At 51.7% G+C, this 26,967-nt stretch overlaps 1 protein-coding gene across 1 annotated transcript in view; it reads right to left on the reverse strand.

Annotated features, from left to right (window-relative positions):
• The window catches only part of FA2H (fatty acid 2-hydroxylase), a 45,429-nt gene that overhangs the window by 15,424 nt on the left and 3,038 nt on the right, over positions 1-26,967 (reverse strand). The window contains exon 2 of the mRNA XM_004754006.3: positions 6,200-6,292. Within this exon, the coding sequence (XP_004754063.1) occupies positions 6,200-6,292 (93 nt within the window). The remainder of the gene's footprint in view (positions 1-6,199; positions 6,293-26,967) is intronic.

A 26,967-nucleotide genomic window follows, 5' to 3' on the forward strand; every position in this document is an offset into this window, starting at 1 on the left:
GCTATAACGCAGCGGTATGGGCAGGCAGGCCCCACCCTCAGCCCAGCAAAGGTTTGGGCAAATATGTACCTATTGATCCATTTTGCCCTTATTTCATAAGTGGGTAGAAAACAGCATAGGATTCACAAGCTTAATTCAGTTGTGACACAGGATATATGTCTAGATGAGCAGCAAACTGGGATTCTAGCCTGAATCTTTGCAATAATTCTAGCCTGAATTATTGCAAAGGGAGCAGAACAATAGGACAGCAGATATGGAGGGCTGGTTGTTTTCAGGTGTGGTGGACAGGTCCAGCCTCTGCAGCACCCCCCCCCCCTTGAACACAGGGTTCTCTCATTCAATGTCCTGTGGCCCATCTGGTCTTTGGAGATGACTTTGGTCCCTCCTTGGGTAGACCAGTGGTCACTGGCCACTGTACAAACGGCAGACTTGCTGTCTAGAGTTGATTGTAAGGCTACCTCCGATCCACTCACTGGCCTTGGCGGGCCTCAAACCTGACTCCATGTCTAGCCCATGGTGTGTTTTTTGTGAGGTGGCCCTCTGCTTCACTCTGGTGGCTCAAGCACCATCCTGGAAGAATCCGAAGGAGGCTCACTCACTCTCCCCTCTGCAAACATCCCCCTCAGTCCTCAATGGCCAACACCTATATTTCCATTACTGGAGCCTTAGCCCACTATTCCAGGGGAAATAAAGTGAGACTTCCATCCAAGTACAGAAATCCAAGCCTGCTGACCTCCTCCCCATTTTATGGGGAAAGAACACTGAGGCCCAGAGGGGGAGAAATGACTCTTGAAATGGGATTGGTTGGTCTTGGAGTGGGCGCTCCCCCATATCCCCCCAGCCCAGTCTTCCCTCCACACAATCTCCTGGGGGATGGGCCATTCACCATACGCTCATCCTTGGTTTGGAGAGCACGTGCGCCAACGAGGTGCCTTTTCTCAGTTCTCCTCCAGTCTGATCACGGACTGAAATTCTCCGCTGGGCACTAATATGTCCAGCACCTCTCACTCACTCACTGGGGCATTTCCAGCAGGGCAGCTGGATGGGAACTGCTCTTGAGAAAGGGGATGGTGAGAGAGGACAGCTCAGAATCTGATGGGATCACCTTGGCTCATGATCCCTTGGTTCCTTAGTCCTTCCAAACAACTGGCTCTGGTTCACCCCCTCCTAGCACCTGGTCCTGCCACTTCCCACCCATACTTCTTGAGGTTCTGGAACACAAGGAACACATGGGCAGAGAGGCCTTTGGTTCTGTATGAGGCTGAGTAGGGAAAGGAGAGAACAGACCATTGGCCACACCTCCGGTTGTCAGGTGGTGGTGGGGGGCGGGCTCCTGTAGCTACCTTCCCAATAGCAAATCCTCTTTTTACAGATGTGGAGCCTGGCGCTCAGAGATAGCAAGTGATTCACTCAGGGGTACCCAGCTCAAGCGGACTGTGTGGAGGAGGGTGAAGATATGCCCAGAAACTGCTTGTTGGGGGTGGGGGTCCTTTTATGAACTCAAAAATCCTGTGCAACAGGCTGGGCACCAAGAAACACATGCAAATGGCGGTAAGTTTGGCCAAGCTCCTACTCCCCTCCCCCACCAGGCTCTGCCCCGGACCCAAGGGAGGGGGAGGGGGAGGGGGAGGGCTGTCCTGGGCTATGTCAGGAATGCAGCTGCAGCAGGGCCTGCAGGGGGAAAGGGCAGCTGGCTGCCCAGAGGGAGCATGGGAGGGCTTGCATGCTGCCAGGGTTGGGAGGGGGCCTCCCTGTCCCCCCAGGTTCCTCTCCTGCCAGGCAGCACAGGGGCCAGGTGGCACTGAACTCTTCCCAGGGGCCACCCCAGCTCAGGAGCAGCAAGCAGAGACTCTGCTTTTCCCCAGACAGGGCACATGGAGGAGAGGGGCCTGCGGCTCGGTGCCAGCAGTTCCTCCTACCTCCACAGCCCTGACCTCGAGCAATTGTTTGGATGGTCACGTCCACCCAAACCACAGAACTCCTGGCTCCAGGGATGCCTCCCAAGCCAGGACGGTCAGGGATGGGCTTCCAACCAGCCATGCCCAGTGGGGAGAGGAGTGAGGACAAGAAGCTCTCCCAGAATCCCAGCCACTGTTTCTCTGTCCCCATCATAGGCCCCCTGGGCCCAGCCTTCGTGTCCATTATCCTATACAAGCTGTGCTTTTGAGAGCTAGAGCCCGAGACGACCCCATTCTACAGACGAGGAGACTGAGGTAAGATGCTCAACAGTCTGTGCTGCAGACAGGACCTGCCCTCAAGCCAGCCGGAGGTCTTAACCACAGGGCTGGGTGGGGGGTCCTCTCAGCTGACTCAGGCCCCCTATGGCTGTGAATTCCTCAGTACAGAGGCTTTGAGGGTCTCACAGGGGCATTATGGACCCGTCCTGTACAGTCTAATGGGGGGCCCAGCTGGACAAGCTCAAGCCCACAGAGTCAGTTCCAGTCCATCCTCTTCTTCCTTATACCCAGGGGAAGTAGTAGCCTCAGGCTTCCCCCTATGAGGTTTCAGGGATGAGTGTGGCCGGGAAACAGGGGTGGAGGGCCTGACCCCAGGGAGAGAGAAGGCCTGGCCATGTCACACAGAAAGTCATGGGGACCTCGGTCCTCGGGGCTGAGGAGTGGCTGAGACTCCTGCCTTGTCCCCATCCCAAAGCAGGCTGGCTGGTGTTTCACCAGCAGCACACTTTCTCTACTCTTTCCTACACTTCCAGATCCTCCTGAAAACCCCAGACAGTACAGGGTGGGAATAATTTCCTCCAACTTGCAGAAAAACAAGTCTGGAGCTCTGTGTGGCCATCCAGGCGTATGTCCTGTGCCCCCGTCTGCCCCGTCCACGGCCCTCATGGGGACACAGAGGTCAGTGCCCACCCAGTGCACCTGCCTGTTTTCGTCCTGGGTTATCTTCTGAGCCCTGCTGTGCACTTTGGAAGAGGGGCCAGAAGCTCTGGGCAAGAGAGTGAGACTCAGGAGACCAGGGCCCCGAAAGGACAGCCTTTAGGAGGTCCCTGTGGGTCTCTCTCTGGACTCTCTCAGTGCCTACTCTGGGGAGGGTCAAGGTGAGAAAGAAGGCCCAAGGAGACCCAAGGTGACTGGTGGACAGAGTATGGGGAGCTGAGCCAGGCCTGCTCCCACGGTGTTGAGGTTGACCCTTCCCAAGATGTGGGCTGGGCAAGGGGGTGCTTGTTCTGATCCAGGGGCCCTTCTCCCCAGTTCTCAGCGACTTATCTGAGGGTCCCGAAAGGTTAAACCCATGAAGCCCACATCAACATCTGTGTAGGCCCTGGGGACCCCCCGGATTAGCCCCTGAAGCCAAGGGTTATGTGCATGGGGATGCATGCACAGGGGACCTGGGGCTGGAGAGCCCCCTGGTGCACATTTCTTTGTAAGACCCGTGGCCGGATGATCCCACCTGTTTCTGAGGGGAAGAGCCAGGGTCTCACCCTCCGGTAGCCCGCATGGACCTGGAACAGCCCGTGGGAACAGTTCTGGATTCCCCCAAGGCAGGGTAGGGAGGAAGCCTATACCTATACCTCAGCCTCAACCCCTCTCCCAGGACAGGGTGGCTGTCAGGCTGGAAGGGGTCCCAGATACACAGCAAAGGAGGGGGCTCTGCAGTAACCTCCGGCCACCGCTAGGCCAACTAGCGGGTCACTTCAGGCTTGAGACTTGGGCTCTTCCTCATTAGTTAAATCACGATCAGTCTAATACCTAACCTGTCCTGTTGTTGAAAGGATTAAATCAGATAATAGATAATATGGAGAAACAGCCCAGCCCAGTGTCTGGCACGTGGTTAGAGCCCCATAAAAGAAACGTTCATTCAGGGCTAACCCTGCTGCCTGGGGAGGTTCTGGAAACCCCTCCAACCCCACCAGCTCTCGCTGGCTCCCGGAAGGCTGGCCCCCAACATGGGAAGGGTGGAGGGGGTTGCCGTGGGTATGGGTAGGGGCGGGGCTGTGATGAGATCGCAGTCAGTGGTGGAAAGAGGCAGTGGGACAAATAGGACAGGTGTGCCTAGAAGCTGGGCCGCTCTGGCCACCTGTACCCAGGCAAGCTCCAGGCTGGCTGGGTTCCAGAACATAGGGAGAGACAAGTAGAGCATAGTGTAGGGTGAGGAGCTGCGGTGAGGTTTCTCATCCCACAAGGAAGCTTGGATCCTGCCTGACTGAGTGATCCAAGGAATGATTTAGAAATTGTTCCAGTAAAATCCCACGCAGAGCCTGAAAGTCAGAGCACACTGCCCCTCTAAGCAAGGCGGGGCACCCTGGGCCACTTCCTGGCCCTTTCTGCTGTCTTTTTAGAACCTTCCACCCTTTGCCCTGGTAACCCACCTCAGCTCCCCCTCACTCTTTCCGGTACAGCTCACTCCTCTTCTAGCTCCTAGGGCTAAGGAGGCTGGGTTCTAGAAGCTAAGCCTCCCCTCCTTGGCAGCACCCAGAGGGGCTCCCGTAGAATGCAAAGCACTAAGGGTTAACTTTGGAAAGTCCTTCTGCCCTAGGAATGGTGTGCAAATCCACCCCAGGCCCGGGGAACTCCAGCTGAAGAAAAGCTACCACCTCTAGGCCTCCCTTCGCAGCTCCTCAAGGTCCAGACTCAAAAGGCCCACCCAAGCCTCTGGCCTGGAGGCTCTGGCAGCGTCTCCACTCCCCAGAGGGGGCTGGGATGGACCATGTGGTAGATGAATTCCAAAATAAGAAAAAGCTAGCAAAGCACTGTTCCCGCTCCCTGGGAAGCCCAGCTCTCCATGCTGCCCCCAAGGCCCCCAGTGGGGTCCGTGGCGGGGGCTTGGGGGGGCGCTTTCTAGAGCAGGTCTCCATGCTGTCTCTCAGCCCAGAGACACAGGAGGAGGGGGAGGAGGAAGAGAGAAAGTGTGCGAAAGAGAATGACGGATTGGCAGGGAAGGTGAGTCAGGCTGTGCTGGCAAGGAGCCAGGAGCAGCCCTGGGAGGGGAGGCCCCTGTTCCCCTCTGGTGGAGCTGGAGGCCTGGGGTAATGGCGGAGCAGGATCCCATGGCTCGTGGTCCTGCCTCATGCAGTGACATGGCTCAGGTCAGTCTAGAACGTGTGGCCTGGGGGGACTCAGAGGACCCTTCCCCGGGGCCGGGCCGGCAATGCAGGATCTGCTTGTCCTCAGCAGCCTCTTATAACCACTTGTACCGAGACCCCCTCCCCAACCTCAGACCCTGGCCTGGGCAACAAGCCATGTGGCCAACCTAGGGGTTGAGGTCAGCACCGCATTTCTGGGGAGCCCTCTGGGGGCGAGCTGTGCGGCAAGCCTTCCCTCTGGCTGGCGCATTTCCCTTTCGGTTTGTATGCCTCCCTCAGGGGGATGGGCCCCAGAACAATCTGTCAGCAGCTTTCTAGTAGCACACCCAAAGGTGTCTTTGCCATGGGCAGATGAGCTCCCCGAGAGGCCGTGGCAATTTCCACATCACAGATCCTATCTCCGAGTTCCTGGGGTCCCGGCCAAAGGGGCCCAGGAAACAGTCAGCTTTTGTGGAGTCCTCCCCACCTCGGGCCACCTGTGTTCTCATCTCCCCATGTGGGAATAATTGTGGGGGATGGGGCTGTCCTCCCCCTCCCCCCCCCGCAGGGTGTGAGCTCCCTGTCCTGTTTGTCTCTTGTCCCTGACGTCCAGCACAGGTAGGGTGCATTTACGGACGCGCACAGTGAAATCTATTCCAGCACTGGGATAGTCCCATGGCACGGGCTGGAGGGAAATGGCTCTCAAGGCTGGTTCCCCCTGATCTCCGAGTGTATCCCTGGCATCCCCCTGCCCCCAGTCTCCCAGGCATACAAATGCTGTAAATGGTTCCAACCCCATCTCCCCTGGCTTCAGCACGCTCCCAAGCCGGCCTAGGCTGGCAACTCCTGAGAGTGATTGTTGGTCCCTGGGTGTGTCTGGACCTTCTGAAATCATCACTGTGCTCTTCCCAGCTCCAGGTCCTTGTGGGAGACCGCCCTCTAGGGTCTTCAGGGCCAGGGTCTACGTAGACCTCCTTGGGCCTAGCTTCCCCACACTCACAGCCACCTTGGCTGGGGTTTGTTGGCTCAGATCGTGACTGTGAGCTGCGAGCACCTGCTTCCCCATCCTCATTCCTCTTGGGAAAATGTTGTGAATAGCCACAGCCTTGTGCTCCACACACTCTGGCCTTGGTCCCGGGAGCCCTGGGTCATCACCCCGCCCTGCCCCGTGCCAGCTACCTTGTCCCAATCCACTGCTTTGAGCTTTGGTTCCATCCAAGGGTCTGTCTTTTGAGTGTTCGCAGAGGTCACAGTCCCATTCTCCACGGAGCCCTGGGGAGAGAAGATACAGGTGATTACCTAAGGCACTGGATGGGGGTGGGGGGCTGGAGGACAAGGGAGCAGGGAGCCACCCCACAGCAAGGCAGTCCCAAGTGGTGAGAGCCCCATGATAAGGCGTGGCAGGGGCGTGGCAGATAGGGTGGAAATGAAGGACACTGAATGGCTTTGAAAATAGGTAGATACAAGAAGCTGGCAGAGAGGCTGAAGGGAAGTGAGAGCCATTAGTGGGTATGCTGTGGGCAAGGGGGCCCAGCCAGCCTCTCTCTCTAGGTCCCTGGCAGGTGTCAGGCAGAGGGAGTCACAGGGTGGCACCCCAGGTACCTGGCAGCCTCACTGTGTCACGCCAGTGACTACCCCAGCTCTCTCCCTTCCTGGTAAGATAATGCCACAGCCTGTGCAGAGCCATCTAGGACTGCACGCCCATCAGAAAAGCAGCAGAGAGAGAGGGAGACGTCCCTCCAGGAACTCCCATGCGTGGCTCCGCAGCCTACGTGGGGCGGAACTGGCAGCCAGATGCCCAGATGGGCTCAAGGTGAAATCGAAGTTGCCAAGAGGCCAGGTCAAAAGGAAATGGAATGTACCAGGAAGGTCACATGGCTGCAGCTAGCCCTGATGTCACCCCGGGGGAGGCTGGAGAGGTCAGGCCAGTGTGTAGGTGAAACTCACGTCTCTCTGCAGGCAAGGTGGGGAGAGCCCGTGCTGAGGGGAGGCCTGCCGGGGACTCAAGGGAACCGTGGTGCTGGTGGCCATGGGGGGGCCCTTGGAAGCAGGGTACTGGCAAGAACTGAGAAGCCTGTCTGAGAAGTCCTTTCAGGTTTCTACTGGCACAATCCTTACAGTTTTTTCCCAAATGAACTGAGAGAACCTGGTAGTGACCATGATATTGGCATTTTCTGGGGGAAACCCATATTTACCCAAGTAAAATTAGGCTTTCTGTCTTGGGGTGGGTAGTTCTGTACCTCAGTCTGGACCGCTATGCTGAAATGCAAATTCTTTAAAAAAAAGCGTCTTGAATGACCTCTTACGGACAGAGAAGAGTGGGTTTTATAGCTATTATATGGTGAAACTCTCTAAGTGTCCAAAATAAATGTCCTCTAATACACCTGCCCCTTCTAGTTCTGTTCTAGCCTCAAAATACCCCAGAGTGCCCCCCCCCCAGCCACTGCGGTATTGATTCTCCCTCCCTCCTGGATAATTATTTTCTCCTGGGAACCCCAAATCCTTTCTTAAGTAGGGTCATCGGATCCTACTCTGCATCCATCCCAAACAGGGCAGGGAAGGGTTTTGTGCTAGGCTTCTCAGATTTCCCTGAACGGCAGACACACATCTGTTCAGGGGCACAACCAGCTGACCAACCTTACGGCACGGGGCACAGAGCCCTCATCCACACGGCCTGTGTTTCTGCTCACTCAAGTCTGGACTGTTCTCTGAGGGTTCCAGTCCCTTCCCTCCAGGATTGTGCACACTTTTTCCTTTGTCACCTGCCAGCCTGACACATATTTGAGGACAGTCAACACCCCAGCCCCTGCCACCTGCCTTTCTCCGAGACCATCGGAGGATGCAACAGGGTCTCTAAGCATCAGGATCGGCCTGCTGTCCCTCTTCCATGGCAGATGTGACAGGACCGGTCCAGAACCCAGCGGGGCTCGCGCCATCCTGGCGTGGAAGAGCAGGGGAACTGAACTCCCACTGGCCCTTTGGGCGGCCATCCTGGGCATTCATTCACTTAGCTTATGGTCACCTGAAGCCTTTTGTATGAGCTGCTGCTTGGGCATCATGTGCAGAGCTGATGTGGTCCAGGAGGTGGTTTGGACCCACAGACCTGTTCACTGAAGGGCCCCAAAAGGTGGGTGATGACTGGATGCCCAGAACGGGGCCGGGGCGGGGGGCAGGTAGTAGGGAGTGGAAAACAGAGAAAGCCTGGAAATGAGATCGGAGATGGGAAGTCTGCAGTGAGAGGAAGCCTTGGCGCCATATCAGCTTCCTCTTCGGGGCTGCTGGTGTCCGTGCAATATCACTGTGGCCCCTGCCTCTTCTCACAGATCTCCCTTCCCGCACGGCTTTCCTCCGTTCGTCCAGCACACATGTTTGACTTGAGCACCTAAGATGTGCCAGAGCACCAGCCCAGAGACTGTCTCTCTGACCCTGACCCCACTCCTTGCCTCTGGAGAATGTTCCCACATCATAGTCTGGCCCAAAAGCCCCGTGGTCCCCTCTGATGCCACTTCCTACACTTCCCCTGTAAGTCGGCCTCTGGGTGGCCTCCCAGAATCTTTCCCTTCTATTTCCAAACTCTTCTGCTCTAATGCCCTTGGATGAACACGAAGTTTCTCCTGCAGCCAGTATTTTCCTTCTCAAATGTCATCCTTCCAGGATGACGACGAAGGTTAATATTCACAAACGCATACTATGTACCCAGGCTGCCATCATCCTAGGAACCGTATAAACAACTGCATGACCTCTTCATTTTCCAACGTTTAAAAAAATCATACCTTCCATGCGTCCCACTGCCCCCGTTGCTTATCTATAATTTACTTCCCCTTGTTGTTTTTTTATGTTTGGGCAATTACCTTGTTTGTCCAATGGTGTGATAGGTTCCAATAGGGCAGGATACGTTTCCTCTTTCTTAGGGTGCCTAGGATGGGCTCCCCAAAATATTAAATGCCCCAATCATTATTTCTGGAGTGGGCATGTGTCAGTATTCTCTGCCAACTGGCCACGGTTCCCCAAGGTACTAAGGATGGTGGGCTTGGCTGCTGGGTTATCATAAAACCCTGAGTTCTGCAGGGTTCCTGCCTCTTGGAAATGGAAATCAAACCTGCTTCGAGGAGAGAAGTGGCCCAGGACACTAAACACACCATCTTAAAATGCCCCTCTGGATAGGACAGTGCCCAGATACAAGGGTCAAACTTGCAATAATCTGGGCCATATATCCTCGGTGCCCTTTGGCCAAGTACAACAGGATAAGCAGGATGAAAATTGCCTCAGAGGGATATAGGTGCACTAGGCTTTTATTTTGCCAAATAAATATATTTTAAAAAATTATTAGCAGCAGTATTTCAAAACTGAAAGGAAGTTTCCAGACCAAATAGGTAGAAAAGGCATACTTCCAGAATAAAGGGCAGTTTTTTCTGAAGAAGGACACTCGGCAACTTTACACTGACATTTCTGTTTTTAAAAAATGGGCCCTACTTGTAAATATTTTTTAATGCAGAAAAATTACCACCTAAAATTTTGTTTTTAATTATTTTCTTGGTTCAAAGTAGCTGGTGCGGGGCTTGACAGACTCTGAGTAACAGGAAGTAGAGCAAATGTTCACTTGTTCCAGTTCTCAGGTGTTTTTTCTTTCTTTCTTTTTAAAAAGATTCATTCATTTATTTGAGGGCGAAAGTTGCAGGGGTGGGGGCAGACAGAAAGAATCTCCAACCAGACTCCACGCTGAGCATGGAGCCCCATACAGGGCTCGATCCCACGACTCCGAGATCACAGCCTGGGCTGAAACCGAGACTCCTGTGCTAAAACTACTGAGCCACCCAGGCAGCCTGCTCCTAAGGTTTTCTTAAAAATTACTATAAACCCAGTTTCACAGACAGGTGTTGGCTTCTAATGGAAACAGAGCCCTGACATTTTTTTCCTTCATCTGGATATATTCCAGGTGAATGGAGGGGAGCGGGAGAGAGCCCGCACGGCATGGCTCACGGGCTCACGGGCTCGCATCCCCAGCACTGAATGGGGATTCCCGCGGGAGGGGACCCTTGAACCCTGGGCCAGACCCCCATGAATGAAGCCTGGCACTGGGGTGCACGGCCCCACTTCCTCCTGTCCCTCTCTTCCCTCCTTCTGCCCCCCCCCCCCCAGAGCTGGAGCCCCCAGGTAGCAATGTCGTGGGAGATAGGCTCCTGGTAAGTGCATTCCAGACGGACCATACACGCAGGGTGCTCCCCAGGTGGCCTCATCCGGACCGCACCCCTGGCTGGCAGAAGCCCAGGTTATTAATCACAAGGCCGTCCGCACCTCTGGTCTGGGAGACTTCAAGGAGAGTGAGGGCGAGCAGCACGTCGGTCCTGCCAGGAGCTCAGGACACGCTCGGGCACCAGGAAGGGTCCCCTAGCGTGTCTCTCACCGACTCTTCCTCGAGTCTACTGTGAGAGTTCAAAAGCTCTAAAAGGCTTCTCCACTCACAAACAGGACGAAGCCCTTCCCGAAGATGGGCCCGCATCCGTGCTCTGGAGGCCGCTCCCGTCTGAGCCCGGGCGCGGGGGAGGGGTGCGGGGGGGTGGGGTCCCAGGAATGAGTCCTCGGGGGAGCCACTGCACACAGTGGTCTGGGCCGCGTTTTCCAGGCTTCCGTGCCCCAGTGTTTATTTTACAGTTGAGCCGGGCTCACCCTTGAATTCCACAGGCAAACACCATCCATGAATCAGAAGTGTGTAAAGGTCACTCCTGGGAACTAGGCTATAACTCAGGCTTGAAAAGATTTTTTTTTTTTTTTTAAGTTTCTTGGAAACTTCCACAATGCATTATTTAAAAGGCGCTCCTGGTCCTGGAAGCACGCCCAAGAGATCTTCAAAAACCAAAAGAGTGTCAGAAAGCGAAGAACGCGTGCATTCTTCATGAGCCTTTGGCAATGGCTCTGCCTTCTGGTGTCATGTGTTTCAGTACGACGGTAAGGGAAGGGAGCGCTCGGGACTCAGGCTCTCAGGCTTCTTCCAGAAGGGTCAGCCCGCGTATGAATGAATGGGGCTTAACCTGGGGTGTGTAACCCACCTGTGGAAGGGACAACTTCAGGGTCCACCTGAAGGACACAGGTGGTGGTGGGACAGCAAGAATGGTCATCCCGGGGCCTCCGACCTTTCCACCCTGGCACGGCAGGCTGGAGCACGGCTGAAAGCACTTTTGTGATGGGACCCAAGGCTGGGAGAAGCCTGACCAGGGCAGCCGGGTGCTGCTGGGGCGGAAAGCATCTTGCTCTCCTCATGCATTGCCCTGTGACTGTCTCCCAAGCTGTACCACGGGCTGGAGATCCTGCTGTCCTGTTCACTGCCGGGTCCCAGGTAGCTGGCAAGGCACCAGCATTTAGGGCTTAATGAATGATACGATAATGAGTACATGGTGGCCTGTGGAGGCTCTAGGAGCCCAGGCCTGGAGAGGCCACCAAGGTGGGGGTGGGGCAGGTAGAGAGAGAGCTGCCCAGAGTTTCCCAAAGCCCATGTGTACTTGGAGAGAGAAGGTCAGCATGCTCGAGAATGGCCCACGTGCTCCGCCCCGGAGCCGGAGCCGGGGCGGGCAGGCACCACCCACTCTGAGGTGGGAACCACTGACTGTGTCGGGGAATATGGGGGGGCAGTAAAGAGGGCATTCCCATCTCCTTGAGTCCTCCAACCGCAGTGCGGAGCTGCAGGGAGAAAAGCCAGGGGGACAGCAGGGCCGGCCCTCGCTTCTGCTGGTTCCCAGCTGCTGGGGAGGCATTGTACTTCTTGGGTCTGCCCAAGCCACAGCTCCCATCTCCTGGACACCCCTGCCCCTTCCCCCGGGCTCCATCCTCCGCCCTCTCTCACACTGAGTTCAGCACTCTCAGAACCAGATTCACAGACGACACAGGAGTTATTCCCGCCAGCTCCCCAAGGTTCCGCCAGTGTCCTCCACATACCTGTCCCTCAAGGAGGAAGCCCTTGGGGGCAGCCGGGGGCCGGAGGAAGTGTCTGGGGCCAGCCTCTAGTTCGAGATGCTGCAGGTTTGCCTCAAGACTAAGGGACGTGGTTCGAGACCAGGCTCTGTTCTCAACGTGCTATATGACCCTCAGAACAAGAAACTGCTTATCCCTGAGAGGGCGCCCCGAGTTCCTGCCCTGTCCTCAGAGGTTGGACAGGTGACACCAGTGAGTGAAGCAGGCAGGGTGTGGTTCATAACACAGACTCAGTTTGTTTGCACAAGAAACATGGAGGCATATCCTTCACCTCCACAAGGATAGATGCTCGCTCTCATTTTGGAAACATGAGGTACCATGAAACGAAACAAAACAAAACCACGAAGCACCCTTTTGCTAGAGGTGAAAGAAAGAAAAAAGGAAATGCACTGAGAGCAGTAATGGAAGATCACTGTCCCTTGGTTTTGAGCATAGAGGACCGCGGTGAACCAGAGGGGGCAGCCCTGACTTAGGTCCAGGTCGGGTGACGCAGGAACTTGGGGTTGTAAACCTTCTAGTTTCTAAGAAAAGCCAGGAAACCAGCTTTTTAGGGGAAATCTCCAGATTTTTAAATTTGCTTTGCATTTAAAACAAGCAAACAAACAAAAGACGTGGGCCAAACCAAACTGAACACAAACGTGGCACTTGGTCTGCAGATTTGAAATGTCCCGGGGAACTGCAGACCTTCGGCTTCACGGCACAGCCACAGAAAGGACACTCTCGGGCAGGCAGGAGCCAGGGTTCTCGTGCCCAGAACAGGGAGTCTAGAGAGGAGCCTGGGCTGCACCCACATGAGGCAGGCCCACAGGGTCAGCTGTACCGAGGCCCTGGGTGGGTGGGCTGCCCGAGCTCTAAGCAAGGTCCAACGAGGGGTGACCCTCGGCCTCCTCCACCCTCCAGCCTAGCAGACAGGATTGACTGGCTTCAAGAGGAAGCAGAAGTGGGTGGCAGATGCTGATTTCTTTTTTTTTTTTTTTTAAAGATTTTATTTGTCAGAGAGAGGGAGAGAGAGCAAGCGCAGGCAGACAGAATGGCAGGCAGAGGCAGAGGGAGAAGCAGGCTCCCTGCTGAGCAAGGAGCCCGATGTGGGACTCGATCCCAGGACGCTGGGATCATGACCTGAACCGAAGGCAGTCGCTTAACCAACTGAGCCACCCAGGCGTCCCCAGATGCTGATTTCTACCAGTTCTTTCCCATTATGTGACTGGAAAGGAGGCAAATGTCTATCATGGGCAAGGAATCATGGTGGAGACACAGGCCGTGCGCCAAGGTGGTTACCTCCAGGGCTCATTTTCTGGTACAGAGGCCTGTTCTGGGTTGAACTATGACCTGCCCACCCCACCCCAAGTTCCTACATTGAAACACTGGCCCCCCAGTGTCTCAAAATGTGACTTTATTTTGGAGGTAGGGCCATTGTAGATGGGATTAGTTAAAATGAGGTCCTCAGCGCACCTGGGTGGCTCAGTGCGTTAAGCTGCTGCCTTCGGCTTAGGTTGTGATCCCAGGATCCTGGGATCGAGTCCCGCATTGGGCTCCCTGCTCTGGTAGGGAGCCTACTACCCCCACCCCAACCTCTCTGCCTGCCTCTCTGCCTACTTGTGCTGTCTGTCAAATAAATAAATAAAATCTAAATAAATAAATAAATAAATAAAATGAGGTCCTCAGAGTGGGCCTTAGGCTTACGTGACTGTGTCCCTAGAAAAGGGTGCAATTTGGAGACGGCGCACCCTCAGGGAGAACACCGAGTGAAAACGAAGGCAGAGATGAGGGTGAAGCATCTATGAGCCAAGGAAGCTAGGGAGAGGCCTGGAACCCATTCTCCCTCTTAGCCCAAGAAGGAACCAAACCTACTGACACCTTGATCTAGGACTTCCAGCCGCCAGAGCCCTAAGACCACAGATGTCTGTCGCCTAAGCCCCCCTGCCAGGCCGTGGGACTCTGCAAGCCCGGCCAGCTCACACCAGGCCTGAGCCAGTTTCCTTTGGGATCAAGCCAAGGCTGCCAAAGGAGAAGGAATTCAACCAGGAGTGAAAACCACGGGCAGAGGCATCCAGGGACATGTGGACAACGAACCTGCGTCTCCTCCTCCGCCGAGGACACAGCAGGAACCAGGGTCTTGTCATCCACACAGCCTTCCTACCAGATCCGCTCAGTCCCCTTCCTCAGGGCTGGAAAGTCACTCCTCGGTTTTCCCCGCTCAGTTTTCAGAGGAGCTGGGAGCGGGGCCGGGGTGGAGGGAGGGCGTCAGGCAACCCCACGTCTTTAGCGGAAACCTTGGCCTCCTTGGTCCTTCCCCTCTGCTGGGGCGCGCGGCCCCCGGGAAAGCCAGGCCACGTCCGCGGTGAGCACCATCGCCAGCCCGCACGTGGGGCTGGTGTCTCAGTGGTGTCCTATGGGATTCTCCCTGAGAGGAGGGAGAAGCGGGGGGCTTCACTGCTTCAAGAAGTCTCATGTGATGGCTGGGACAGCGAGACAGGAAACTGCTTCCAGGGCTGTCTCTTGAAGGTTCTTCATGCCCTCCTCTGCCTCCTCTGGGAGCGCTCCCCAGGAGGCCCCCAAAGCCCTGACTTGGACTTGGCCTTAGCCCCCTGCCCTCCTCCAGGGCCCCAGACTCTGTGGTCCCCAAGGAGGGTTTGCTTGGAGGGTGTCTGTGGTTGGGGAGAGAAAAGAGAACAACAGAGAGCCTGCCCTCTGCACAACAAACAAACAAGCCGGCCCAGAGGCGGTGAAAGGCAGCAGTATGCGGAGGGCGGGGGCGCGGGGGGCGGGCCGTGGGGGGCGGGCTGGCATAAAGGAATGTTGTTCAGGAAAGCCAGGGCTGGGCACCCAGAGATGGACAGATGGCCTTTTATCCCGCAGCCTGGGTTTGGCCTGAAACCCTTTCTCTGAAATGAGCTGATGCCCAGGCCGTGTGTCCAGCTGTCCCCCAGCCTCAGGAGGCCCGAAGGAGGGCAGGCTCCGGGCGTCCCACGTGCCTGGGGAGCACAGGGTCCTGGGCAGGTAGGAAGGGGCAGGCCTCAGGGAGGAGGACAGGGCCCCGGCCACAGCGGCACCCAGAGTCTTCCTTCTGGGTTAACAAGCCCACCCCCGAGGACTCCAGGGACACTTTCAACAGCTAGAAATGTGGCAGCGGGATCTGCTTGCTTTCATTTCTAATAAGCTGCCCTCTGCCAGACTGGGTTTAAATCAGAGGCCAGGCCTGTCCTTAAAACATTTAACATACAGCCTATCTGTACAAACCCCAGGAAAACAATAATAATACATGGCAAGTGACGAGGCATTCCAAAAGCACCCCCACTTCTCACCCACCCACGACGGCTGCAAGGAGAGGGGCTCTGCCCGTGGCTGCCCCTGCATTCACGACAGGAATAAGAAAGAAGAGAAAGTGAGTGGGAAGTGTGTGCCGGAGCGGTGCCCAGCTTCTCCCGCTCAGGGCATGTGGGGGTACCGGTACCCACAGGCCAGTGTGAGCCTCCTGGATCCCTGACATGGGCTCACCTGGTGCGGCTTCTCCTCACGAAACAGTCCCCCTTGGAGGACGTCACCAGAAACCTCATCCCCGGAAGCAGAGGCTAGTCTAGGTGGACAATCCAGGCCATCAGAAAAGGGGCCCAGGGCGCCTGGGTGGCTCAGTGGGCTAAGCTGCTGCCTTCGGCTCAGGTCATGATCTCAGGGTCCTGGGATCGAGTCCCGCATCGGGCTCTCTGCTCAGCAAAGAGCCTGCTTCCTCTCCTCTCTCTCTGCCTGCCTCTCTGCCTACTTGTGATGTCTGTCTGTCAAATAAATAAATAAAATCTTTAAAAAAAAAAGGTGACTATGCACACCCCTGAGACCCCTTGGGGCCTTTGCCAGCCTAATATGTGGGGACTGTCCATCCCTGACTGGGGTGAGTTCCCTGGTCCAACCCTGCCCCTGTCCAGGTGAAGATGGAAAGAGGGAAGCAGGTCGGAACAGACCCCCAGACCCTAGCGGGGGGGGAAGGGACAACAACAGGGAGGGACCAGGATGTCACCACTCCCCAACTCCCCCAGGGTGCCCAAGAGGGTCTGAGCACATAGCCTCTCAGGTTCTGAAGACATCTTCTCTCTACAGGAATCTACCTTTTCTTAGCAGAAGCTGGGGCTGGGGGGGCTTGTAGTCATCCTGATTCTGTTCAACATACATGTTTGGTCTCACAGATCTCCTGCGACCAAACCCTGTAGGGATGCAGGGAATGATGGAGCTGAGGCCGGGAGAGTTTAAATTACTCACACAGTGTCACATAGTCAGTGGGACACACAGCTGGACCAGGGCACAGGTCTTGGGCTGCAGACCCAAGGCCCCTGCTCTTTCTGGCTGCGTTGGGGAGAGGGTGGGTGGCCTGCACAGCTGCTCTGTGCCAAGCCATATGCTCAGAGCTTGGGGATGCCGATGCTTAAGTAATCCTGAGAGATCTGCCCACTGAGCAACTTTCACCCTTCCAGTTTTCCATCCCATTTTCCCTCTGCCCTTAGCTTTCTAGAACAGAGGGCAGCAAATTTGACGGAGCTTCTGAGCCACATGGCGTGCTTGTTTATTTTTTATTTATTTATTTATTTTAAAGATTTTATTTATTTATTTGACAGACGGAGATCACAAGTAGGCAGAGAGAGGAGGCAGAGAGAGGAGGAAGTAGGCTCCCTGCTGAGAAGAGAGCCTGATGTGGGACTCGATCCCAGGGCCCTGAGATCATGACCTGAGCCGAAGGCAGAGGCTTTAACCCACTGAGCCACCCAGGCGCCCTGGCGTGCTTGTTTAAAACACAGATTTCTGGTCTTGTCTCCAGAGAGTCTTTTTCCTTTAAAGATTTATTTATTTATTTATTGGGAGGGGGCAGAAGGGGAGAGAGAAAAATCTCAAGCAGACTTCCTGCTGATTACAGAGCCTGATGCAGGGCTTGATCCCAAAACCCCAAGATCTTGACCAGAGTCAAAATCAAGAGTTGGACAACTTAACCAACTGAGCCATGTCATCTAGGTTGTCTGAGTGGCAAAGTGGTTTAATGATATCGGTACTGGGCAGAATGGTGTCTCTAGCCCCTACCCCAACACCCAGACCAAATTCATGTTCACCCAGAACCTGTGAATGTGATTTTATTTGGAAACAGGGTATTTACAGATGTAATCCTGTTCCTTTAAGGTCATACTGGGTTAAGGTGGACTCGAAATCCAGTATGACTGGTGTCCTCAAAGGAGAGGGGGAAATTTGGAGATGCAGAGATACAGGGAAAAGTGCATTTGTGCAGATGGAGGCAGAGATTGAAGGGATGTACCTGTAAGCCAAGAAACCAGGAAAGAGGCAAACAGATGCTCCGTCAGAGCCTCAAGAGGGAACCAACTATGCTCAGACCCCAATTTCAGACTTCCAGTCTCTGGGACTGAGATGAAACATTTCTCTCATTTTAAGCCACCTTCTTTGGGGCACTTTGTTACGACTGCTCTAGGAAAGTAGCACAATATTACTAGAAATTACGTGCTTTGTTGCACGTAACAGTTCAAGTGCTGTTGCTTTATTTTTCCACTGATTTAAGAACATACATTTCTCTGGTATACCTGTAATGTGACTACTTAGTTTTTCCCCAGTGATTTATTATTGAAAAATTTTAAACTGCAGTCAAGCTGAAAGAACCCCTCTACCTAAGTCCTACCATTTATTCATATCCTTCGGTTATTTTTAAAAACAATCTTTAAGAGTTTGCATATATTAACACCTAACACGTGTAATCATAAGGCATATCCAAAGGCATGATTACTAAATAAATGTGAAATTTATTTGCCTCCCTTTAAAAAATTTGGGTCTAATTTCCATATAGTAAAGATGACCTATCTTTCTTTTTTTTAAAAAAAGATTTTATTTATTCATTTGCGTGAGAGAGCATGGGCCGAGTATGGAGAAAGAGAGAGGAACAAGCTGACCCCTGACTGATCAGGGAGCTGTACACCAGGACTCGATCCCAGGACCCTGGGATCATGATTTGAGGCAAAGGAAGATGCCTAACTGACTGAGCTACCCAGATGACCCAAAGGTTATCAATCTTAAGTGTATAGTTTGATAAGTTTTGACAGTCATATGCTTGCTTCCTTGTACCCAATGTCCAAATCAAGATACAGAACATTTCCACCATCCCCAGAAGACCAGGAATCTGTTTTTAAGGAGCTCGTCTTTTGATTTTGATGAAGGAAGGTGGGGCGATAAGAATCCAGTTCCCTCGCCAGAGGGCCAAGAAGTATGAGATTTACAGCACTTTGCAAGAAGGACCCTAGGTTCCCTGCTAGTAAACGTGACTATCTCACTGTTCTTCTAGCTTCTAACCACAGGCTGTGGGTGGACACAATACCAGGAAGGCACACAGGACCACCCATGTCCAGAATTCTAGCCACAAGCCTGCCTCCACACCCCTCCCCACTCCTGCATTCCCTGCTGAAATCATTACCATTCCATGACCACTAGGACACCCACTTTGGATGCCCCCATCCCTTCTAGTCTTGGTGACTAGGGCCTGTCGCCTGCGTGGGCTTCCTTGAGTTGCTTACTCCCTGCTTTGGCCACATGACCTCGGTGTCCAGGGCATGCTAGACAGCCCCAGCTGTGAAAGTCAGACTGTTTCCCCAAGGCCAGCAACAAGGCCCAGAAATGATGCTCAGTCCCTGTCCGGCTCTTTGCTTTCTCTAGTGGAGCAGGTGAGGGCAGAATCCTGGCTGGAATGGAACAGAAGGAAGATGGAGAGAAAAACAAAACAAAAACAAAAACTAAAGGCTGAAACCTAATAAAAAATTAGTGGTTTCCATGGTACAGAATAAAGCCCCAAATGGACCAAACCATGTATTTGAATGGTTGATTTATGATAAAGGTATTTTTTGAACCAGTGGGAAAAGTGATTATTCCATAAATCTACTGGGATAACCAGTTGGTCATTTGGAAAATATAAACCTAAAATAATCTCTATTTTGTTCCTTATACCAAAAAAAATTTCAGGTAGATAATAAATCCAAGAAAAAACAAACAATAACAAAAACATTAAGCATAGCATTATTAGCAAGATACAAACATATTTAAGATTTTATGTATTTTAGAGAGAGAGAAAACATGTGTGCAAATACCTGTGAGCAAGGAGAGGAGCAGAGGGGGAGGGGGAGGGAGAGAAAGAGAGAAACTCAAGCAGATTCCCTGCTGAGCACAGAGCCCGATGTGAAGCTCAGTCCATGACCCCAAGATCATGACCTGAGCAAAACCAAGAGTCAGAGGCTTAACCGACTGAGGCACCCAGGCTCCCTGATACTAAAATATATTTTTTAAAGATTTTATATATGACAGAAATATATTTTTTATATATTTTATATATGACAGAAAGAGAGAGAGAGAGAGAGACAGCACAAGCGAGGGGGGGAGAGTGGCAGGAATAGAGAGAGGGACAAGAAGGCTTCCTGCTAAGCAGGGAGCCAACGCAACATGGGGCTCGAACCCAGGACCCTGGGATCATGACCTGAGCTGAAGACAGATGCTTAACTGACTAAATAACCCAGGCACCCCTACAGTATATTTTATGTATAAGATTTTCAAGTAGAGTGGTCTTTCTAAGAATGATAAAACAGTATGTTTTACAATATAGATATTTTAAAGGTTTAAATGGAGAAAAAACATTAAAGGAATCAAAAGACAAATGAAAACTAAAGGACAAATAGTAATACATATGATAGAAAATGGTCTAATATCCTTCACATATAAAGAGTGATTATAAATCAATAAGAAAAAGAGCCCCCTTGGTTAAGGTTTGTCCCTATGTATGTGCAGTGGAAATACCAAGGACCTTGAGACCTGCCACATTCTAGGATCTCTTAGAACTACACGTTTCTCATCTATGAGATGGGAGAACTGACCAAACTATTAGTTCTAGAAGGATCATTATTATCCAAGTGTTCTTTTTCTGAGTCCCTGGAGATTCAAGTTGCAAAGGTCACCAAAAATCACCTTAACGTGCAACTATCTTCAAGCCAACTGACCATTTATGAGTTTAGTTCAAGCTTAAACATCGACCCCTGCCTCCTCCCAGATCCCCATAGTCTACTCGGCAAAGTGATGGTTGGGGTTGCTGTCATCCGACAACATACAATGTAACAAAATGCAAACCCAAAACAAAGTGAAATTGAAAATCAATGCCAAAATCCAAAAATTTCATGAAGTCAATGAAGTGGAAAGAAAACCGTTTAACTCGCAATTCCACTACAAAATAAGGATTTGGCAAAGTTAGGCTGTTTAACACTGAAACACAGGCGACCAGCAAAGGATGAGGCTCTTCAAAAGAGAATGAATGACCTGTTTATCAAAGGATCAAGAAAGATCCCTAGATCTTAAATACTCTTGCAAAAAGACTCTTAATGTGTGAAAAGCCAGTGTGAAGTTTGGACTGCCACATTGTGCTTTCATGCACGTTTGCCAGAAAAACTGCTCATGTGCACAAAACCCACATGACTTGATTTATTTGTTCAATCTAAAAACCTGCACGCAAGTGCAATCTTAATTTGGTTGTCAGGTTAAAATAAATGAAAAAAATTTTTTCAGTTTCATTTTTAATTTTTTTTTAAAGTAATCTCTGTGCACAACTTGGGGCTCAAAGTCATGACCCTGAGATCAAGAGTCTCACATTCTACCAACTGACCCAGGCAGGCACCCCTTCATTTCCATTTTTGAAGATAATCAGTTTCCTTCTCCCAATCCCTATCCAATTTTTCTATGAGATCTAGTCTTCATTTAAAGTAGATTCATTTCAAGTGACCTTTTTTCCTAGGAATCAAGGACCTTCCTATTTAGGTCCAAGGAACAACTGAATTTTTTACAGCACCCTGTTTGCTACGTGCAAAAGCCATTACACTTGGCATGCCAACGGGTCTTCCCTGGATAAGAGAAAACAACTAAGGCAGGCTACTCTAGCCTTGTCCCTGGCTTGGGGGGAGTGGTATATAGGGTCACAGAAGCCGTCTCCAGGCGCCCCAGTGTGGATGTCCTTTATTCTTCCGTGGCAGCCAGACTCACAGTGTGGGCCTTGAATTGACTTAAAAATTTCTGAGGTCTGTCTTTCATCTCTGTGGATAAATGAGGCCCGTTTCATAGACTTTTGTTATTATAGAAGACTAAGGACTAGAGGCACCTGGGTGACTGAGTTAAATGTCTGCCTTCCGCTCAGGTCATGATCCCATCATCTTGGGATAGAGTCCCATGTCAGCCACTCTGCCTGCTTGGGCACAAGTATGCTCTGTCGGATAAATAAATCTTAAAAAAAAAAAAAAAAAAGACTAGAGCTTAGCGACTGAGTGGGTTATTATGGACCACGGACATTTGGAACTTATAAAACTAAAACTATTACTAGAGATCCACTTTCCAGTGGGAAATCTGAGCTAAGCACTGTTGGGAAGGTTCTAGGGGCAAAGAAGAATGTAGAGAACTAGACTAAGTTTTAAATTCTTTTCCCTTTAAAGGAGAAATTAAGACTACTTCACGTAGATACTTATCAACCAAGTCTATTGTAGATCGCAAGGTTGACCTGCATAGTCATGCATTCTTGTATCAACAGAATTTCTGGCTGTTAGTTTTCCCATGACAGGACTTGACGACATATTTATATGCATCACAGTCCCCCAAATTTGCTTATCTGGTACCACTACTTAAATACTTTGCAATATACTATCAAGGCAGGAAAACAAAATATTTGGCGAACTGTGCCTCACAACAAAAAATCGTGAGTATTGGGCGCCTGGGTGGCTCAGTGGGTTAAAGCCTCTGCCTTCAGCTCATGTCACGGTCCCAGGGTCCTGGGATCGAGCCCCACATTGGCCTCTCCACCTACTTGTGATCTCTGTCTGTCAAATAAATAAATAAAATCTTTTTAAAAAATCTTGAGTATGAAGTTTAAATATCATATCAACCTAGATGAGCAGCGATAGAGAAGACGGAGGACCGCAGTTCCAAGGATATAACCTTTAGAGAAATTTGCATGAAAAGATGCAGGAAAGAGTACATAGAACTGGAAATCCAGGCATCCTGGGCCCCCTGCCTGTGCACGTCATACAGGCACTGAAAGCCACATGGGGCTGGCCACAGCCCTGAGAGCAATGAGGGCTCTCGACGGGCATTTTCCGTGACCGACTTCATGCCCACCCCTATAGGGGACTCATGGGCATGTGTGCATGGCGGTGGCTGGTCTAGAAGACACTGGCCAGCTCTCTGGCTGAGAATAACTGGGGACGAAGGCAGAAATGAGTGTGTCCCTGGATAGCCCTCCATCCTTTCCACCAAACTCCCAGGCCTTTCAGCCAACAAAGAGAAATTGGAAAAAGATTTTTTTTTTTTAAACTTTGTAACTCTTGAAGTATCTTGTGTGTGCTAAGATGACCACTTTCCTTTTCCTTTATTTGTAAGGTTTCGGTTATCCAAGCAGCTCACTCATTCACCGACGCAAACATTGATTCGTTCCTGTTGGCATACACCGGCGAGCTAGTGTGTCCTAGAGGAACCCAGATGAGTCAGACAGTTCCAGTGTTCAGAGAGTTTATGGTTTAGTCGGCGCGATTGGACACAGAGGGAAAAACACAGTAAATAAGGAAGAACGTTATGAACTCTGTAACACAGGTGCGGGCAAAGGGTGAGAAGCTCTGTGTAAGAAGAGGGCACTGGAGCCGGACCGAAAGGGTGTGGCCGTGGGCAGGCCCTAAGAGCTTGGGAATACTGCTGTGACAGGACAAAAGTCCCTTTAGGAAAGGTCGCAGGCCCGGGAGTGCGGGAGAGATCTGCCTGGGAGACTGTTGCAAGAATGAGTTTAGGGGGGCACTGGTCAGAGTGGGGCAGCAGTGGGGAGACATCCCAGAAGGAATCCGACTAAGGATGCTCATGAGGATTAGAGCGTGGTCTGTGCCAAGCCAGCCACTCTGTCTTCCAGTTATTCTGCATTTTTTCCTTTCTACAGCCTATGGCTTCTCGAGGACAAAGAAGACAGTGCAGACAATTGCCATCAAGATTAAGGAAGGGGCGCCTGGGTGGCTCAGTTAAGGATCTGCCTTCAGCTTAGGTCATAATCTCGGGGTCCTGGGATCGAGCCCCACGTTGCACTCCCTGCTCACCGTGGAGCCTGCTTCTTGCTCCTTCTCCTTCCCACTCCCGCTCTCTCTCAACTAAAGAAATAAAACCTTTATTAAAAAAAAGTAAGGAAAACACGGATAATCCTCTAGACATAGTACTGAATGGAAACAGCTATCCAGCAGAGCACACGTTATATGGTTCCATTTAACCTCTGCAAACTTCTCTGTGAGATGCAGAGCACGAGCAACTAGCGAAGAAGCCTGAGGACGAATCACCAGGGCTCCAGGTGGTGAGGTAGGTGCAGCGATGCACCTACCTGCCCCCCAGTCTATGTCCCCACAGCTGGGACCCGGGAATTTGTTATCCTACGTGGCAAGAGGGACTTTGCTGATGTGATTAAGTTTGGGACCCTAGGAAGGGGAGATCATCCTGGATGACCCTGGTGGCCTTAGTGTGGTCACAAGGGACCTTAGAAGTGAAGTGTGGGGGCGCCTGGGTGGCTCAGTGGGTTAAGCCGCTGCCTTCAGCTCAGGTCATGATCTCAGGGTCCTGGGATCGAGTCCCGCATCGGGCTCTCTGCTCGGCAGGGAGCCTGCTTCCTCCTCTCTCTCTCTGTCTGCCTTTCTGTCTACTTGTGATCTCTCTCTGTCAAGTAAATAAATAAAATCTTTAAAAAAAAAAAAGTGAAGTGTGAAGGCAGGAGAGTCAGAGAAGAAGAGACGTGAGAGCAAAGGTTGGAGAGATGCAACTACTGCCTGGGGAAGCCAAGTATACCAGCAGTTTCTAAAAGATGGAAAAGGGGGTCCTTGGGTGGCTCGGTTGGTTAGACATCCAACTCTTGAGCTCAGCGTTTTGAGTTCAAGTGCTGTGCTGGGCTCCACGCTGGGTGTGGAGCCTACTTAAGAAATAAGTAGATAAAAACCACTGTTTAAAATAAATAAACAAATAAATAAAAGCTGGAAAAGGCAAGAAAATGGATTCTTCCTTAGAAACTTCAGAAGGAAGCCTGCTCTGCTGACTTATTACTGACTTCTGAATTCTGGAACCATAACAGAATACCTCTGCATTGCTTGAAGTCACTGAGCTCCTGGCGATCTGTTAGAGCAGCCATAGAAAACTCAAGCAGGTGTAGAACTAAAGGATGTGGTCTCCAGAAGCCAACTGAAGAAAGTGTATCAAGGAAAAGGAATGGTGACCGCATCAAGAGTTGCTTCCAGACCAGGTGAGGTAAGGTGTTAACTGGTGACCGGGTTTGGTGAGGCAAAGGTCCCGATGACCCTGGCCAGGGGAGTCTGAGTGATGGGGTGGGCACTCTGAGTCTTCCTGCACTTAGCTCTCCTATGCTATTGGATTACTCAAGCCCTGAGGTTCTGCCTGGCCAGACCCCCAAAGGCTGGCAGAAACACCCATGGGAGATACTGCTGACTTCGCCGCCGGAGAAGGATACACCCTGTGGGATAAGGACCCAGTGCCCAGTCATCTGGACATCAATTATGCCAACAGCACTGTCTGGGCAGTTGAGGTTTGTTTTCCTCCAGGGTCTTCTCGAACAGAGGGCTTCTATCCAGAGGCATGTGGTCCTCCCAAGTCCACACGTGTATGTGTGTGTGTGGGGGGGGAGTACGAGCCACCCTTTCACAGTTATTAGCCTCTTGACGGCAGGTTTGGAGTGAGGGGAGGATTCTGGTTGGACTATGATAAAAGCTGTCACTCTCTCACTAGAAAAATGCACAGTCCCATTCACCAATCCCAGAAAATGATCCACAGAACACAGGGATTAAGAAGCTCCGCTTTTGGGGCGCCTGGGTGGCTCCATGGGTTAAACCCTCTGCCTTCGGCTCAGGTCATGATCTCAGGGTCCTGGGATCAAGTCCCACATTGGGCTCTCTGCTCAGCAGGGAGCCTGCTTCCCTTCCTCTCTCTCTCTCTGCCTGCCTCTCTGCCTACTTGTGATCTCTCCCTCTCTATCTCTCTCTCTCTGTCAAATAAATAAATAAATAAATAAATAAATCTTTAAAAAAAAAAAAGAAGCTCTGCTTTCTATATTTTCCAGAGTATGATATGTACTCCACCGATGGGACCTGGGATGATTTTAGGAGATACAAGGGATAAGTATTTCTTATCTGAGTAGCTCTCTGTTTTCAAGTGCACGTAAAACTTGTGATGTCACTGGTATTGCCTAGGATGAGTAAGTGGGAAAATAGAAATTGAGTCTACCTAAAGATAAATATTAAGTATAATAGTTCAAGTGTTATACCAATTTGGGGGAAGAAAAACTTGACAGTGATTCATGGACACCCCAAATCTGGGAAACACAGTATCTATGACCTAGGGAGGAGATTTGAACCCAAAGCGCTTTCCTTTCCTAATTATTTCTTTTAAATGCTGACTGGAGCTCAGGGGCACCTGCTGGGCTCGGTTGTGCATCTAACTCCTGGTGTGAGCCCCGGTTTTGATCTCAGGGTTGTGAGGTGGCTCCCCATGTTGGGCTCTGTGCTCGGTGGGGAGTCTGCTTGGGATTCTCTCCCTCTGCCCCTCCCCCTGCTCGCATGCTCTCTTTCTCTCTCACTAAAATAGATAAATAAAAGGGCGTCTGGTGGCTCCGTAATTAAGCGTCTGCCTTCAGCTCAGGTCGTGATCCCTGGGTCCTGGGATCGAACCCCTCATCGGGCTCCCTGCTCAGCAGGAAGCCTCCTCCCTCTCCCACTCCCCCTGCTTGTGTTCCCTCTCTTGCTGTGTCTCTCTATGCCAAATAAATAAATGAAACCATTATAAAATAAAATAAAATAAAATAAATTAGATATGTAAAATCTTAAAATAAGTGAATAAATGCTGGTTGCAGCTCAATAAATGGACCTCACGCCCCACTAACAACATGAGCTACAGCGAGAAGAACTGAGTTTGCAGTGAGGAGGTTGACTGCGCCCCCCAACCGCTATGGGTCAGGATGAGAAGAGGGCTTGATTTCTCTGCTTAGCCATAGCCCTCTCACTCGCTCTAGGTGGGCAGCTCAACTTCCTCAAGTGCAAGACCATGGTCACAGCAGACCTTGTTTCATCCTGACAGTATGTGGGCTCAAACGAGTTTGACTTGTTTTGTGTGTGTGTGTGTGTGTGTGTGTACATATGTATATCTTTGTGTGAGTGTGAATGTGTGTTAGAGTACCTCACACATTGTGTGAGGAGGTGTGGCAAAATGGAGAACAGGGGAAACCAAAGGGACCAGACCTTCTTCCTGGAAATTTCACAGCTGAGCTCCGGGATGCTCCCCTCCAAGGACTACACTGGGGAAGAAGGTCTGCTAGAAGGAGAACCACTCAGAAATGAACTTCAGGGGTGCCTGGGTGGCTCAGTCAGTGAAGCGTCTGCCTTCTGCTCAGGTCGTGATCCCAGGGTCCGGGGAATGAGCCCTCCATTGGGCTCCCTGCTCAGCGGGGAGCCTGCTTCTCCCTCTACCCCTCTTGGCCCTGCTCAGGCTCTCTCTCTCAAATAAATAAATTAAAATCTTTAAAAAAAAAAAAAGAAGAAAGAAAAAGAAAAAAGAAATGAACTCCAAACAAAAGGAGCTGGTTAATGCCATTCCCCTTTCCCATCTCCCCTCCTGGTCCGCACATGATGGGAGCTGGGCTCGAAGCTCCCCGCATGTCAGCATCTCTGGTCTGGCAGGAGGGGAGAAGGGAGGGAGGAAAGCAATATGAAGGTTGCTTGAAAGGCTGAGCCAGAAAGAAGGACAGAGATGTCTCCATTCGGGCCATAAGAAGAGAGCTTCTCTCTGTACGGGATACTCCATTCCAGACTTCTCCTCTGACTACCTTCTCCCTCAGTTTAAAGACAACACTATACTAGTTTTCAGAAGGGAAATCCATAGACAGAAGCTGACAGGCAGCTGGAGTG

The sequence above is a fragment of the Mustela putorius genome, unplaced genomic scaffold, assembly GCF_011764305.1.
Source record: "Mustela putorius furo isolate JIRA1106 unplaced genomic scaffold, ASM1176430v1.1 tig00000174_pilon_pilon_pilon, whole genome shotgun sequence".
Classification (NCBI taxonomy): Eukaryota; Metazoa; Chordata; class Mammalia; order Carnivora; family Mustelidae; genus Mustela; species Mustela putorius.